The sequence below is a fragment of the Euprymna scolopes genome, chromosome 23 (genome assembly GCF_053919585.1).
Source record: "Euprymna scolopes isolate OS-2025 chromosome 23, ASM5391958v1, whole genome shotgun sequence".
Classification (NCBI taxonomy): Eukaryota; Metazoa; Mollusca; class Cephalopoda; order Sepiida; family Sepiolidae; genus Euprymna; species Euprymna scolopes.
In genome coordinates this window covers 75,663,349-75,680,697 of record NC_136504.1, presented here as the reverse complement: position 1 = coordinate 75,680,697, position 17,349 = coordinate 75,663,349, and the positions used below count along the sequence as shown (strand labels likewise).

The following is a 17,349-nucleotide window of genomic DNA, read 5'->3' as shown; positions in this document are numbered from 1 at the left end:
GAAATAGGTAGAATTAGCAAAACTATACTTTCTAGAGTAAACAAACAAATCAAACAAGACCTAGAATTAAACCACTGGGCAAATACTGCCGAAGCAATCACCTGGTTTAAAAATATAGAAAACAAAGATAAATGTACGTTTATACAGTTTGACATCATAGACTTTTATCCCTCGATATCCGAAGAACTTTTTAACATTGCCCTTGAATTTTCTGAGGCATACACTGATATATCCTCGGAAGAAATCAACATTATTAAAAAAGGTAGAAAATCTGTTCTAATAAATAACAATAACCAATGAATAAAAACTAAAATGAAAAATTTGTTTGATTTAGCGATGGGTGCCAGAGATTCTGCAGAGGCATCAGATCTTGTAGGATTATTCATTCTATATACCCTCACAAGCATATTCGATACTACGGATATCAGCCTATATAGAGATGACGGACTAGCTATAATAAAATACTCCAACAAAGTCAAGGGAGAAAACTTTAAGAAAATCATACACAAGGAAATGAAAAAATTAGGCCTAAAAGCAGACGTATCATCTAACATAAAAATAACAAACTTCTTGGACGTCACGTTAAACTTAGATAAAAACACATATGAACCATACTTAAAAGATAACGCTACTCCAATTTACGTAAACCTTAAGTCCAATCACCCACCATCAATTATGAAACACATTCCTAACTCGATCATAAGTAGACTCAGTAATAACTCAAGCGATGAAAATGCATTTAACAGGTCAACCAAAACAGCCCTAAAAAATAGTGGATACAAAAATATCAATATCAAATATAAGCAACAAAACACCAACCACTATAATAAAATTAAAAATAGAAGAAAAAGAACTATAATTTGGTATACGGCCCCATACAATCAAATGTTAAACACAAAACTTGGCAAGAAATTTCTAGATCTTATTGAAAAACACTTTCCGGCAACCAACCCCTTACACAAAATCGTCAATAAAAATACCTTAAAGTTATCCTCGAGTTGTTGCGAAAATTTAGAGATAATTAAAGCACATAATAACAAAATACTAAATAAAAACAATGTAAACAACAACAAAATAAACAATAAAAAAAGTAGACACCATGACAAAAATAAAACCAACACTAGCAGAAATAATAATAATAATAATAATAATAATAATAATAAACCAATCCCGGACAAGAACAACCATACCATAAATAAAAATACTAATAACGAACAAGATAAATGCAATTGTAGACACCGTATACTTTGCCGAGTCCAAAATAAATGCCTAACAAAAAGCGGAGTTTATCAAGCAACAATATTTGCGAAAGAAAACTCGAATAACAAGAAATATTACATAGGCATGATTTCAAAACATGATACTATGACCACAAAAGTACATTCACCAATAAAAAACACCGTATAAAAACAACACTAGCGAATAAATACTGGGAACTCAAAGAAAGCGAACATTCGCCGGTAGTCGAATGGAAAATAATAAGACAAGCTACCATATGCAGGCATTTAGACGACCCATGTAAATTATGCCTTCATGAAAAATTTGCTATCCTGTACTTTAAAGAACCCAAAAATCTATTAAACTGTAGAAGAGAAATAGCAAATAACTGTGTTTACAAAATAAAACTTACTCTAGGATAGCGATACAAAATAGCTTTAAAACTAACAAAAACAATAGAAAATAAACAAATAAATAAATTTAAATAAACATGAATATACATAAACGATCACACATATAGGTATGTATATATATATATGTATACATATGTGCATAAATGTATGCACACATATGTATATTTATATATAAAAAAAAAAAAGGAAAAGGTCTGCCTTAAACCACTAACCTAGTTCTAAAACAGATCCTTTGTTCGATTAAATGCATGCCCATTGGCTGATAGGAAGGGGCGCGGTAGATACTAGAAAGCTGATTGGCTAACTAAAATCCTCAACAGAAGAGGACCATATAAAAACGAGAAAAAAACCACATAATTCGCGCATAAGCCTGACGAATCCTAGAGTGGATGAAATGCCGAATATTCAATGTAGTTTAATCGCCATATATATTTTATAAATTACTATATGCATATATATATGTATACATATGTATATATATATATATATATATATTTATATATATATATGTGTGTATATATATGTATATATATGTATATATATGGGTGTATATATGTGTGTATATATGTATATATATATATGTATACATATGTATATACATGTGTGTATATATATGTATATATATATGTGTGTATATATATGTATATATATGTATATATATACGTGTGTATATATGTGTATATGTATATATATGTATTTATATATGTGTATATATGTATATACATTTGTCTATATATGTATATGTATATATATATATGTATATATGTGTATATGTATATATAAAGGGCGAATGAACTCTTTTTCTGGGTCAACGGCCAACTAGCACCGTGTATATTTGTGTATGTGTATTGGGGTAGAGAGGGCTCCCGTAAGCCGTGGTGAAGGCAACCTTTCTAGGAGAAGCAAATCTCTAATTTAAAAAACCATAAAGCGGAAGACCAGTACCCGCATTAAGCTGGTCTGCAGTATAATTTGTTGCTGGCTATCTTGCTCTTGCTTGTTGCTGGATCTCAACATTTTGAACCGAGAGAGAGATTTAGCTGTCGTACAAAGCTAAGACTCTGTAACATAGATACTCCCACAGACATTTGGAATCATGGATTTTAAATGTCTAAGGGAGTGACACTCGTCTGACAAGACGTTGCAATCATCATGTATATATACACATGTCAGGTCATGTCATATGCTACTGGTACCATGTAACCCAGTACTACCTGCCTCATGGTCGGGTCACCAGCGACTAAACTGGTTCCCCCACCAGACTTGTTTGGTGAGGAGGGCGGCTAGTCTCCCTGAAGGATTAAAAATAACCGTGTATATTTGTGTGTGTGTATATGTGTATTGGGGTAGAGAGGGCTCCCTTAAGCCGTGGTGAAGGCAACCTCTCTAGGAGAAGCAAATCTCTGATTTAAAAAACCAAAAAAGCGGAAGACCAGTACCCGCTTTAAGCTGGTCTGCAGTTTGATTTGCTGTCATACAAAGCTAAATCTCTGGAATGACATCTTTGTACAAATACTTCCTCAGACATTTCCCCCCCCCTCCCCAAAAAAAAGAAAGAAAAGTCCTATTGGCGATGACTGTCCATAGTAACAGGAACAGAAGATATTATGCTAAACGACACCCACTCCAGCTCTGTTGCTGGAATGCGAGAATACTTATTGACAATGGTAAAAGACTAGAACGGAAGACTGCAATTTTTACTAAGGAATTGCAAAGATACAATATAGACATTGCTGCACTCTCTGAGACACGTTTCACAGGTGAGGTTTAACCTGAGTCGGGCTACACGATCTTCTGGTCTGGTAGAGCTGAAAAGGAGAGGCGTGAGGCTGGTGTTGGTTTTGCAGCTAAGAACTCCTTAATTGACAATATCGAACAGCCAGTAGGCATAAATGACTGTGCAATGACATTGAGAATACCCCTTGCTGCTGGTCGTTATATGAATGTTCTTTCTGTCTATGCGCCGACTCTTGCTTCGTCTGAAGATGATATCACTTCTTTTTATCATATGCTTAGATCTGTTATCACCGGTTTGCCAAGTGCTGAGAGTTTGGTGGTTCTTGGTGATTTCAATGCACGGGTTGGATCAGACAATGAGACTTGGTCTCCATTGGGTCCATATGGCATTGGTAGAGTCAATTCAAATGGTATGCTGCTTCTCCATCTCTGCAGCGAACTAAATCTTGTTATCACCAACACTTTCTCCCACCAGAAAAACAAGGAGACCTGGTTCCATCCCCAATCTAAACATGGCCATTTGCTTGATTACATACTGTGTAGATGTAGTGATCTTGGAAATTTTTGCAAAGTTAGAGTAATGCGTGGTGCTGACTGTGGTACTGATCATTTAATGGTTAGAGCTAAACTGAAAATTACAGTTCGCAATAAAAGCCGTTTCAGTGGTGTCAAAGTGCCTAAACGTATTGATGTTTCCAAATTGAAGGATCCAGTCGTACGAAGTTCCTTGAAATCTGCTTTCAACCAGGTGGATTTCTCAGATTGTGATTGGGAGACAGTAAGAGATACAATATACCAAAAAGGTGTTGAAGGTTTTTGATTGAAAGCTTATTTGAAAGCTTTTGGATTGGAAAGCTTATTTGAACCTTCTCAACTCTTCACCTCTGAACAAGCCAGCTTTCGCTGCCCACTTTTCTTCTGTGCGGAGTGAGGTTCAGTGTTGTGTGCACCAAATAAAAAACAAATGGTGGTCTGACCTCTCTAGGGAGATACAGACTACCTACGATCATAGAGATTTCAAGACATTCTACACTTTGCTTTATCAGGCTTATGGTCAAAATCCTCTTCAACTACACCACTCCTGGTGAAGGATGGGAAAACCTTGCTGAAAACCTCAGATGAAATTATGCATCGATGGCATGAACACTTTCATGATCTTAACCCATCCAATGTTGATGTTGCTGCAATAGAAAGTATCCCTTAATGTTCCTTTTGTCCAGAACTTGATGTTGAACTGACTCTTGTGGAAACAGTTGACTGCATTAAACAAATAAACTCGAACAAAGCCCCTGGGCTGGATGGCATCCCAGTAGAGCTGCTGATACATGGTGGTGTCAATGTACATTGTGTGAACCACTCTTTCATACTGTCAGTATGGCAGAGTGATCTGGTTGGCCAAGATTGGGTAACTGCCATCTTGGTTATGTTGTACAAAGGAAAGGGTACATGGTCTGATTGTGGAAATTATCGAGGTATCTCGCTGCTGAGTGCGGTTGGAAAGGTATTTGCACGGCTCTTGCTAAACTGATTGGAAAAGTATGTATGTCCTAATATCCTTCCGGAATCCCAGTCTGGTTTTAGAGGTGGACGAGGAACTGTGGATATGGTGTTTTCTGCTAGACAGCTTGTGGAAAATTTTATTTAGCAGCGTATGCCAGGTGTTTGTGGACTTAACCAAGATGTTTGACACAGTCAACCGTGAGGCTCTCTGGAAAGTGCTGGAAAAATTTGGCTATACACCTGCTTTTACAGACAAGTTCAAGCAACTTCATCATAGTATGAAAGATTGCGTCAACTTTAATGGTCGGCTTTCGGAAGAATTCGCCATTGATAATGGTGTAAAGCAGGGTGATATAGCTGCACCAACATTGTTTTCGCTCTATTTGACTGCTGTGCTCTGGTATGGTTTCCACGATTGCGATATGGGTGTTTATATTAGATTCTGAATGACTGGAAAGGTGTTCAACCTCAGAAGATTCCAAGCCAAAACACTTGTTAGTGATCTGTTGTATGCGGATGATGCTAACCTGGTAACACACTCCCCAGTAGATATGCAACTAGTGATGGATCTCTTTACAAATGCTTGTACCTGCTTCGGACTGACAGTTAGCATTAAGAAAACTAAAGTCATGTACACTCCAGCTACTAATGATCTGTATGTGGAACCTGATATCTTCATCTGTGGAAAGCACCTTGAAGTCGTAAAAAATTTTGTCTACCTTGGGAGCGCCTTATCAAATGATGGTATGCAGAAATAAGACAGAGAATCAGCAAGGCATCTGATGCTTTTGGAAGGTTACAAGATAGTCTGGTCTGACGGTGATCTAACTCTGACAACTAAAATTTCAGTACATCAAGCATGTGTAGTACCATCACTACTCTACGCATCTGAAACTCGAACCTTGTACCGGGCACATTTAGAATTGCTCGAGAGGTTCCATCAGCACTGCCTTAGACATATTCTTGATTTAAAGTGTATACCACTTTAAATCAAGAATATGTCTTTGTCTCTGATACATATGCCTTAAAAAAGGCCAAAACAACCAGTATGGCTACCATTAGCTAAGAACCAGGTGTGTTGGGTGGGTCATCTCATCTGGCTTGAAGACTATCGACTCCCAAAACAGTTGTTCTATTGTGAGCTCTTTCTTGGAAAAAGACTCCAGCACAAGTCTCCAAAAAAAACATTTTCGTGATAGCATCAAGGAGAGTCTGGTGAGCTTTCATATTCCTGTTGACAGTTGAGAGTCCCTAGCGTTTGATCGCAAGCAATGGAGGACACAGATATATAGGGGCGCAGAACACTTTGAAGCAGCCAAAATAGACCGAGCGAAGCTTAAGAGAGCATGTAGGAAATGCCAAACCTTGCCGCCCAACCATGGAGATCTCTGCAGCTGTAAGGTGTGTGATCAGGCTCTGTTGTCGAAGGCAGGTTTTGTTAATCACATGAAAGCCCACGATAATACAGGTTCTGCTGCTGTTAGTTTCATCCAAACCAGTGAATGTTTTCAATGTCATGTCTGCTTGAGGATGTGCAAGTCGCTGGTAAGGCTCAAACGTCATCTTTCAGTGACTGAGTGAGTGGCTCTCGTCTGACAAGACGTTCCAAGCATCATGTATATACATATGTATGTATATATGTGTGTGTATATATATATATATATATATATATATATATATGTATATGATGAACTCTCCCGTCGATTTCGACGTATGAGGTTCGGACAACCCATATTTATAAAACTCATTTTATTTTTGCCTCTGATGACTTTTTAGTCCAGCAAGGGACTTGCAAACAAGGCCACAAATAGAACATGAATGTGGATTTAACGCTGCAGATATTGGTGTGGCTGCTAGTCGTTTTGCTCTTACTCTGTTTTCTTTCAGTTGCCTTAAGCTTTCAGATTGAAACCTCTGGAGACCTTCAAAACACCTTGATCTCCATCCTTTTCGGTCATTCACCTCATCTTCAAGACTCCTGTATGGTATGTTCACTGCAGACAAGTTACTCTTCAACTTGTCCTTGTACCTAAGCCAAGGACGTCCAACAATTCTTTTACCACCCTCAAATTGACTGTACATTGCAATTTTTGGAATTCTGTCATCGGGCATCCTCAATACATGACCAGCCCACTGCAATTGCGATTGAATAAGGAATGATTCAATGCCAGATATTTTGCATTTTGTGAATAATTCGGCATTTGATACCTTGTCGAAGAGGCTAAGACCACATATGGAGCGTAGACAGCTTTTGTGGAAAACGTCTAGCTGATTAATGTGATGTCTGTATGGGGTCCATGACTCAGATCCATAAAGAAGAATGGAAAGAACAGCAGCACAAGGATTTTTGTGTCTAGTCGAATACCCCTTTCGTTCCACAAGCGATGGCGAAGATTTTCAAAGGCAGAAGTGGCCTTAGCAATCCTGTTGACAATTTCATCATCAAGAGAACCGCCCTGGTTCACCTTGCTACCAAGGTAAGGAAAGGACTTGACATAATTGATATCATGACCGTCGACTTTCAGCTTGCGCGCAGGAAATCTATACTCTGGTGGATTTTGCTTTACGCCTTCAACTTGTTTTGGAGTAGAGTGTGGCTGATGCACTACCTCAGTCTTCCTTATGCTAATTGTCAGGCCAAAGGCTTTGCACGCGGCTGAAAATCGATCAAGAAGAACCTGGGCTTCTTCAAAGGACGTGGCTACCAGTGCGGCGTCGTCAGCGAAGAGCAAGTCGCGAATAATTTCGGTGCGAAGAAGAGTATTGGCCTTAAACCGTTGATGGTTGAATAAGCCACCGGATGACCGAAATTGAAACTTGACACCAGTGTCCAAATCATCAAATGCATGTTTCAGCATTAGTGAAAAGAAGAGCTCAAAGAGGACTGGCACCATTACACATACCTGTTTGGTCTTATTCGTAACATCAAATGGATCAGACATCATACCATCTGAGACAACATTGGCCTTCATCCCCTCGTGAAAGGAAATGATCACGTTCAGCATGTTTTCTGGAATACCAAGCCTTCTTAAAACTTGTAAAAGAGCATTGCAATTCACAGTGTCAAAGGCTTTCGTCAGGTCAACAAACACCATATACAATTCCTGATTTTTCTCACGGACCTTTTTGCCACCTGACGTAAGGAAAATATCATGTCAATGGTGCCGCGACCTGACCGAAACCCACACTGGGACTCTGGATACACCTTATCCTTTATGATTCGGTTTAGAATGAGCTTAGCCAGAATCTTTCCTGCAATTGAAAGCAGAGATATCCCCCGATGGTTGTCACAAACATTCTTGACTCCCTTATTTTTGTAGAGATGTTTGATGCAGGCATCTTTGTAGTCCTGTGGAACTCGGCCTGTTTTCCATATCTTTACAAAGAGAGCATGGAGCTTTTTTACCAGCACATGCCCACCATGCTTGTACATTCAGGCGGAATTGGATCCTTTGGTAATGGGGACTTGCCAGAAGCAATTTGTTTGATGGATTCCCATACCTCCTGATAAGCAGGTTCCAATGACAATTCTGGAATATCTGGATTCTGAGGAATAGAGGACATGACATTGCCGTCAATGACAGATGAGGTGTTTAAGACAGTTTCAAAGTGCTCCTTCCAACGATTGAGAATATCTGATTTATCAGTTAGCAATGCTTCTCCATCGGCTGTGCTTAATGGGGAAGTACCACTTTTCTGAGGACCAAATACCTCTTTCAGACCATCATAGAAGGCTTTCGTGTTCTTGCTGTCAGCAGCTCCCTGCAGCGCAATTGCCTTATTGTACCACCATTGTTCTTTCATAGCTCGGAGAGCTCATTGTACCTCACCTTTACACTTTTTGTAGGCCGTGTGCTTCACTGTTGAGTTTTTGTCCTCAATCCAACATTTGTGAGATGAGTGCATTTGGTTAATCAGTGCTTTAACTTCATCTTCACTTTCGTCAAACCAATCCTGGTGTTTTCTTTTCGGTATTCCAAGGACTTCTACTGCTACAGCTTGAGTTGCTTCTCGCAATGCTTTCCAAGAAGATTCAACATCATCAGTTACATCAACACCCTCAAGGTTTTCATCAAGCTTATTGGAGAGCTCAGTTCTCTTTTCCCTGGATTTAAGAGGCCGCACATCAATGCGTTTGGGGACTGTTGATCTTGTAACTCTGTGCCTTCGCACATGCAACGACAGTTTACTTCTGAGAAGGGCGTGATCCGAAAGATAGCAAGAAGTGTGGAAAGAGCGAGTCATTTTGAAGTCACTCATGTGCTTTCGCTTTGTTATGACGAAGTCAATAAGATGCCAGTCCTTTGAACGAGGATGCATCCATGTCGTCTTCCAATGCACAGGTTGTTGGAATATGGTATTGGTAATACAGAGGTCAAACTCCCTACAGATTGTAAGAAGTCGTAAACCATTTGCATTTACCTTGCCTATGCCATGCTTACCAAGTACACCGGTCCATGACAGATGGTCACTACCAACACGAGCATTGAAATCGCCAGCAAGAATGAGTTTATCATGGTGTCGAATTTGGAGAGGACATCACGGAGGGTATTGTAGAAGTCATCCTTCTCTTGATCTGAACTGGCTAACGTTTGGGGCATAACAACTAACTGGCGTCACCCTGGTGTTTCCTTCTAACTCTAAGGAAAGAGTTGCCACACGATCAGATATGCCTTTGGGCAAAGACGATAAGGACTTTGCCAGCTTGGACTTAATGGCAAAACCAACGCCTGATTGGCGGGGTTCATTTTCTGCCTTTCCTGACCAAAAGAAGTCATATCCACTCTTTTCCTCTCGAAGTTGAGAATTGCCAGGCAAGCGAGTTTCACATAAGACAGCAATGTCAACATCATACCTCTGTAACTCAAGAGAAACAAGGGCTGTCTTGCGCTCGGGTGCAGCATCATTATCCTGGAGGGTACGGACATTCCAACACCCTATTGAGAGATTCTTTGTTGAGGTTTTTTGTCGTATTCTATTGTTCTGACTGCGCAACTGGATAAGCAGACAGCTGCAGTGGGCTGCCAAGTTAAGTGGTGAGCAAGCAATTTTTTAGGGCTCCTTTTATCGCCCCCTCCCCGCCACAGGGATAGCAGTGCTATCCCTAAATAGGGCTGCTTTGTCACTGATGGAGGACACGAACAGCACAATTGCTCACAGGTTTGTACTAGAACGGCCATCTACCATCAGCCGCCACTGTGCAGAGATCCGGCTGAGTACTTCCAGTAATATCCTTTACCTGTCCCCGTCGCTTTGTGACCTTGACACAGGGCCTTACACGACCTTGAACCTCTGATCGCGGCCCGGTTATGATCTTAACCCTGGGTCGATGCCCAATTATGACTATCCTAGTCACCGGGTAATTAATTATGTCGACTAGGCAACCAGGTCTGTTGGTACGTCGCGTCACCCAGTGAATCCTCGTCAAGGCGTTGGAGGACTCTTCTCAGTTGCACGGTCCTCAAGGCCTGTTCTTCTTGATCATCTAGTTGGTCGTCCTGTTGACTTGGTGTTCGTTGACGGGAACGGGGTCACAAGTGGCAAGTAAAAGAATTAAAATTACATGAAACAACAGCACATCAGCAAACAAACTCCGGAGGTTGGTTGATATATAATGTATTTAGGAAATTCATAAATGATTATCTACAGACATATGTACAATTGAAGATTAAATGGAAGCAAGCAATTAGATTGGTGAATGAGCTTCTTGTTGTTGAAATACTTGGTCGAAGTCGCGGACCGTTGTAATTATCGTTAAGGTGTTCTGGCTGGTCTCTTCCTAGGTCCTCTGAATTCTATTAAGTTGCAAATTGAGCTCTCTGGCGACCAGCGAGGGGGAGAGAGAAGTTGGGTGGCTGGAGTCCTCTACCGAGACCTTATCTCTGTCTCTCCAGAGATCTCTCTCTGTCTTTCTGCGTCTATCTATCTCTCTGCCGAATCTGATTAAATCGAGTTTTACAGATCTTATATAGTAAAACCCTTGAATAATGACGACGCCTACGCTCGTCTTCGACCAATCAAATTGATGGATAACAATCCACCTGATTCCTTCTCATTGGTCAATTTGCCCTGGGGCAGGTATTATTTTTCTGCCCCCAATTTCCAAAATCAAATTGACTCCTCCCCAACTTGTCTGACCCCGCCTTCTTTATAATGATTTTTTTTCAATATTATCAATTGATAATCAGAGGAAATATTATTGTTTAGCTTGTAATAGATCACCAGCTTTCATCTATTTAAAAATATCCGTTTGATATTCTTTCCCCTTTGAATTTAATTGTTCTGTCAACATCCCGACAAAATATGTTATGGAAAACCGAAAAATCTCTTGATCTAATTTTCAAATGGCTTTATCATAGTCATCGAATCATTCCATATTTGATTCGAAAAAAACATTCTTTGAAGCCGACAATTGCGTGTGTTAAATTTTAACTCCAAAGAATCTATTTATCTTTTGTTTTGATCCTGTTACAAATATATTTTGTGAGGCCAACAATTACGTGTGTGTGTGTGTGTGTGTTTCTTAGATCAAAAACGATCCGACATTTCACTTGTCAACTAACACATTTCAAGCCAACCGACATTTCAAAGCTCTGATTCGGAATTTGTCACCGTTGCTCGACTTGAAACAAAACGTATGTTTTTTTGAAGTTGTCATTCTGTCCCTTTTGGCTAAAGCATTTATTATTGTTTTAAGTGATCTGTCGCTTTGAAGTTTAGCGGCGATTACTATTTTCATCCCCTGACCGTATGGTATCTCAACAACAAGATTTTGATACATAAAAATATTAACTAAAAAAAATTATTTTTTTTTTTTGTAACCGGTGTTCGCCCGGGATTGATTATCACATTTAACAAAAACGTCACATCGACCCTACTGATCTGATGTGGCCCCTCTTTGGTGTTACAGCTTTCACTCCATCGCCAGTGGACTTCTTGCAGGACAGTGTGAGGTTTTCATAATGAAATTACGATAAGCTGTCAGAAACCCACACAAATCACTTGATTTAAGTGGTGAAGGCTCGTGTAGGACCATCCACACTTTTTGAAACTGTTGATTAACTCACTCGGTGCAAACCAATTGCCACAGAACAAGCAGACAACAGCCCTCAGATTTGATGTAAGAGTTTCCTTCTCTTAGTGGTATAACCGCGCCCCCAGACACCAACCTGGGAATTTCCTTGTACCGGCGCAAAATGTATATACATATGTATATATATGTATGTATATATGTTTATATATATATATATATATATATATATATATATATATATATATATACTCGGGTTTTTTTATATTCAAAAGTAATGGACTAATGAATTCAACGAGGTTGTTAGATAGTGCTCAATAAAAAGAGCTGATAATAATAGGTTATTCATTGAACTTTTGAATAGTCAAATCGCTGCCTGATGATATCTGTTGTTTGATTGAAACAAGTGGCTATTTGTAGCAGCGGGATGTGAGCATGTTTATATAACAATAAACAAGTATATATATATATATATATATATATATGTATGTATATATGTTTATATATATGTATGTATATATGTTTATATATATATATATATGTATGTATATATGTTTATATATATATATATATGTTTATATATATATATATATATGTTTATATATATGTATATATATATGGATGTATATATGTTTATATATATGTATATATATGTGTATGTATATATGGATGTATATATATATTATTTTTTATTATAATTATTATTATTATTAGTTTTATTAAAGTTCTGTAAATATATTAAAAAACGCACTCAGAAAGACACCCATTTATTTTAATATATTTTGTTAAATTTACGTTCGTTTTGTTACACAAAAATTAAAAAAATAAAAAGAATGAACTATAGTACAAAACATTAGAAACTGAAAATTTCAAAACCTAAACTTACTTGTGTTTAATTTGTCTTTATGGAGAAGTAAACAAATAGCAAGTTTTTTTTGTTTTTTTTTTAAATAAAAATGAAAATTATGAAAATATTTGTACACTTCATCTTTATAAAAATAAAGGTTATAAAAGATGTGAATAAAATATATTTTTTAAAATCTCGATTGTTTATACTTGTGATTTTATTATGCATAAAAATTGCCTTGATCTAGAAGGATTTCTCCTTTTACTGATCACCTAGATACATCGCACTTTAAATAAATATTGAATTGTATTAAAAATGCACAAATAAAGATAGCACACACACACACACACACACACACACACACACACACACACACACACACACACACACTGTACATAAAAATTATAAAAATCCGAACAAGTCAGTTATTTTATATTCGTTTCTGCTATTAAAAAGTTTGATTATAATATTTTTATTTAAATTATTTTTAAAAATTGTGTATTTTTTCATTGACATCATCCGAAATTCTCAGTTATAACGTTGATTTATTTATTTGGTATTATTTTACGACCTGCCCCAGCATAGTATAAACACCCCCAACCACCCCATGTTAAGAACGGCTTTTGAGGTTGGAGGTGTTATTCCGAAAGCCGTTCTTAACATAGAGAGGTTGGAGTGTTTATAATATGCTGGGGGTGGGCATGTCGTAAAAATTTACCATTTATTTATTTATTATTAATAGTTTTATTAAAAAGTTCTGTAAATATATAAAAAGAACGCACCCAGAAAGACAAGACACCCATTTATTTAAATATATTTTGTTTAAATGCGTTCGTTTTATTACTTACATTAAGAAGTTTTGTGTAAATAGAAAAGTTTTTTGGGTTTTTTTAAATCCTTAAAAGTTTTGTAAATATTTAATATTAAAGAAAATGTTTTTTAAATATATATTTTTTCTTTTAAATCTTAAAAAGTTTTGTAAATATATTTTTTAAAAATCTTGCTCGCGAACATTCGGACATGTCTGCTATTTGACGTGTTTACAACTAACCAACGGCAATGTCAAGGTCGAACAACCGGTGTCAATTGAAATATGTGCCTATCTTTGTTGTCTGCTACCGGGGTATCTGATCTTTACTTGATCATTAATTTTCTAATAATTGCTAGTTTATTGTTAAGTTGTTTTATTGATCTGAAAGCGGTACCACTTATTTCATCATCAATAATGCTACAACTAAATACTAAAAAATGCTTGTGGTTATGGAACAATGTTTCTAATCTTTGTTGAGCTTTATACTTTATCAATATTTCTTCTCCAGTTTAGAATAATAGAAACTATATTTGATTACTAGATTTGGATCCTTCGTTTAGACTACATCATTCCAAGCTATTTAACTCTACATTAAAATTTGGCCTTGTATCCAAGGATCTTTATTGTTATAAAAAGTTTTACCTAAGTTACATTTAAGGCATGATAGCAGAAACCTATTCCTGTGAAGACATTCCTGTCTAGCATCTAGCCTTTTATTCAAAATTTTTTCTTTAGAATTCACTATATAGAAGGCTTCCAATAAACATAGATTGCACCTTTTTGATTTCCCAGGGCTATACTTTCTCCCCCTATCCACTACTGACCATTTCAATTCTTTTTTTAAAACTAAATATGTTTTTAACTCTTTTTCAAAGTATTTTTTCACATGTTTTATTAACTACTTGTTCTTCTATGTATATATATATATATATATATATATATATATATATATATACATATATATATATATATATATATATATATATATATATATATATGTTATATGTATATGTACAAAAGTTAGAAAAGCATTTCATCCAAGGCATGAAAATTGTTAAACAAAATGTTTTTACTATAGGCTTTAAAAATAAAGGTACAAGATTCAATTTGAAATTTATTTATCTTCAAAGTATACTTTTATAAATTTTACAAAGTAAGGTATAAAAATTTAATACCTTACTTTGTAAAATGTATAAAATTGCATTTTGAAGATAAATAAATTTCAAATTGAATCTTGTACCTTTATTTTTAAAGCTTATAGTAAAAACATTCTGTTTAACAATTTTCATGCCTTGGATGAAATGCTTTTCTAACTTGTATCATATCTTTTTAAGATTATATTTTATTTAATTTATTAATTTGGATTTAAAAAAAAGATGAATGTGCTTTTGTATGTATTTATAAAAACTCTCCGCCTCTCTATTTCAGATTGTATTTCTCCTCACACCATAACTCATTTTTGCAACCCCCTCTTTGTATTATTACAGGTCTGAATATTCTCTCTGTTTCAGTTCGTAATTCTCCTCACACCACACCATTTTTGTCATACATGTCTGAATAATGAGAAAATGTGAATATTTTTAACAAAAACTTTAAAATAATTTTTTTAGATAAAATTTTTTTGAACTTCTTTCAGAATAGAAAATCTTTACAATTTAATAAGGAACATATTTCATATAGGTTTCATTAAAAATATTCAGTAGATAACGAGAAAAATAGAGATGAAATTTCCAAAGGACTGTATAACTGGTTACGCTCAATAGTAGTCCTCGCTAGCGAAAGACTTTGTTATTTGTTATTCTATTATTATTATTTAAAACATTTTGTGTCCTGCGCTTTCGCGCAAAGACTAATATGTTATATATATATACATATATATATATATATATATATATATATATATATATATATATAAAGAGCAAATAGTTAATAAAACATGTTAAAAACACTTCGAAAAAGAGTTGAAAACATATTTAATCTGAAAAGGAAACACTTATTAAGTGGATAGTCCTTAATCCGGAGAGTTTCGAAGAAATACTTTCCTTCTAATCAGAGGGTAGGAATTAGCAAAATGCTGGATCGGATTTTGCATACAAAAGTATTTGATGAAACTGCAAGTAAGTCAAAGATCTTACTTGATAACAAAAAGTGAAGCAGAGGGAATATGGTGAAGAAAAAGGTGATTTCACTTGAATGGATAGTTTGGTGAAAGGTAAATTATCCAATGATGGTAAAATCCAAAAATATAAATCCAAGAAAGTTAATTAAATTTCCATTCGCACAAGTAAAATCCAAGGAAATCACGTAATTGGAAGATGGTCCAAAATAATCCAAAAGGCTGAAATCCATGGAATAATTCACAAATATGTACAAGGAAAAGGGGGAAAAAATTCCAATAATATTAAAAGAAAAATAAGATATGTGCTTGACACAGCTGCCGAGACAAAATGTAATTAAGAAATATATATATATAAAGTAGTGATGGGACGATTCCAATGTTTTTCTCAATTCTGATACAATTACCGATTCTGATTCTTTTAACTTTCTAAATATAAAGTTGTTTTTTTAGGGTGGAAATCGGATTACAGTTAAACACCTAAAATATGTTAATATATTTTCGCAAATGTAAAAGTGTATTCATTGATTTGTAGATTTTAGTTTTAGTGATATTTTAAAGTCAATAAGCATTTCATCGTTTATACGAGCCACATTTTTTTGATTCTAATACTGATTTTTATAACCCCAAAAGTTCTAATTTTTTGATTTCCAATTCCAATTAATTGTCCCAACCCTGATAAAAAGTATTTCCATGTGTTAGAATGTTTTCATCTTAATTTCTATGCAATTATGCAGAATGTAGAAACTATGTGTAAATAGAATTCAGTGTAATAGTGAAATAAAACTATTCATCTAATAAGAAACCATAGAAAAATGAAAAATTAATTAGTAAACACTAATTTTTCAAAGGAATATGCAAATTAGTTAACCTTCATGTAGTATCCATGATGAAGTATATTAAAAAGTTTATTTTAATAATTTTTAAGTAGAAAAGTAGGCTTTTAATATGAAGACAGAGAAAAAGAACTCAACTTTATGGGTATATAGATAATGTTTAGATTTACTTTTTCTTGGTTTAATGTGGAATATTTATCTTTTATTTTAGGAACTGACCGAGGAACTGTTACTTTTAAACAAATTATGTATGCAAAGACACAAGGAACTCGTTGGTGAGCAACAACAGAAGGAACTGATTGTTAATGGATTGCAGATAGTTCGAATGATTTTCCTATCCTTGCAAGAAGCTTTAAAGACCTGCTTAGCAAAACCAAATGACAAACAGGCTAAAGTATTTTCAGTTTTATTAATTTTCTCTCAAACCACTAATTTTAGTTTCATTTATTTATGCCTACATAGATATTTTAGTTAAAAAAAAGTTTTGTTATTTCTTGTTTCTGCTTTTTTTCCTTCTTCCACTTTCTTCAACTTCTTTTGGTTTGATTTATAACATATCAACCATTTATGGGCTATTTAATGTCAATAAAAAAGTCCTTAAATGTAAATACACTGTATTTCTCCTAGAAAGCATTGTTATTAGATGGAAATTTTAGAGAGGGTATTATTATTCTGGGAAACCACCACTCCAAAAAAACACTATTCTGTGAAAACATTACTCCATGGCAGTGGCAATCTTTGTTCTCTACAGAATTGACCCTTAGCCACTTTCTTCAAGTATCTATTTGTGAAGAAAATATAAAAGGGAGAATAAGGTTTTGATTTTTTTTTTCAGAATTGA

The 17,349-nt window shown here is 35.5% G+C and overlaps 1 protein-coding gene across 6 annotated transcripts in view; it reads left to right on the top strand.

The window, feature by feature from the left end:
• LOC145246012 (catenin alpha-like) overlaps positions 1–17,349 on the top strand; it is a 719,405-nt gene that overhangs the window by 384,989 nt on the left and 317,067 nt on the right. For all 6 annotated transcript variants that reach the window (XM_080107821.1, XM_080107822.1, XM_080107823.1 and 3 more), the window contains one exon: positions 16,720–16,902. In XM_080107821.1, coding sequence (XP_079963947.1) covers positions 16,720–16,902 — 183 coding nt within the window. The remainder of the gene's footprint in view (positions 1–16,719; positions 16,903–17,349) is intronic.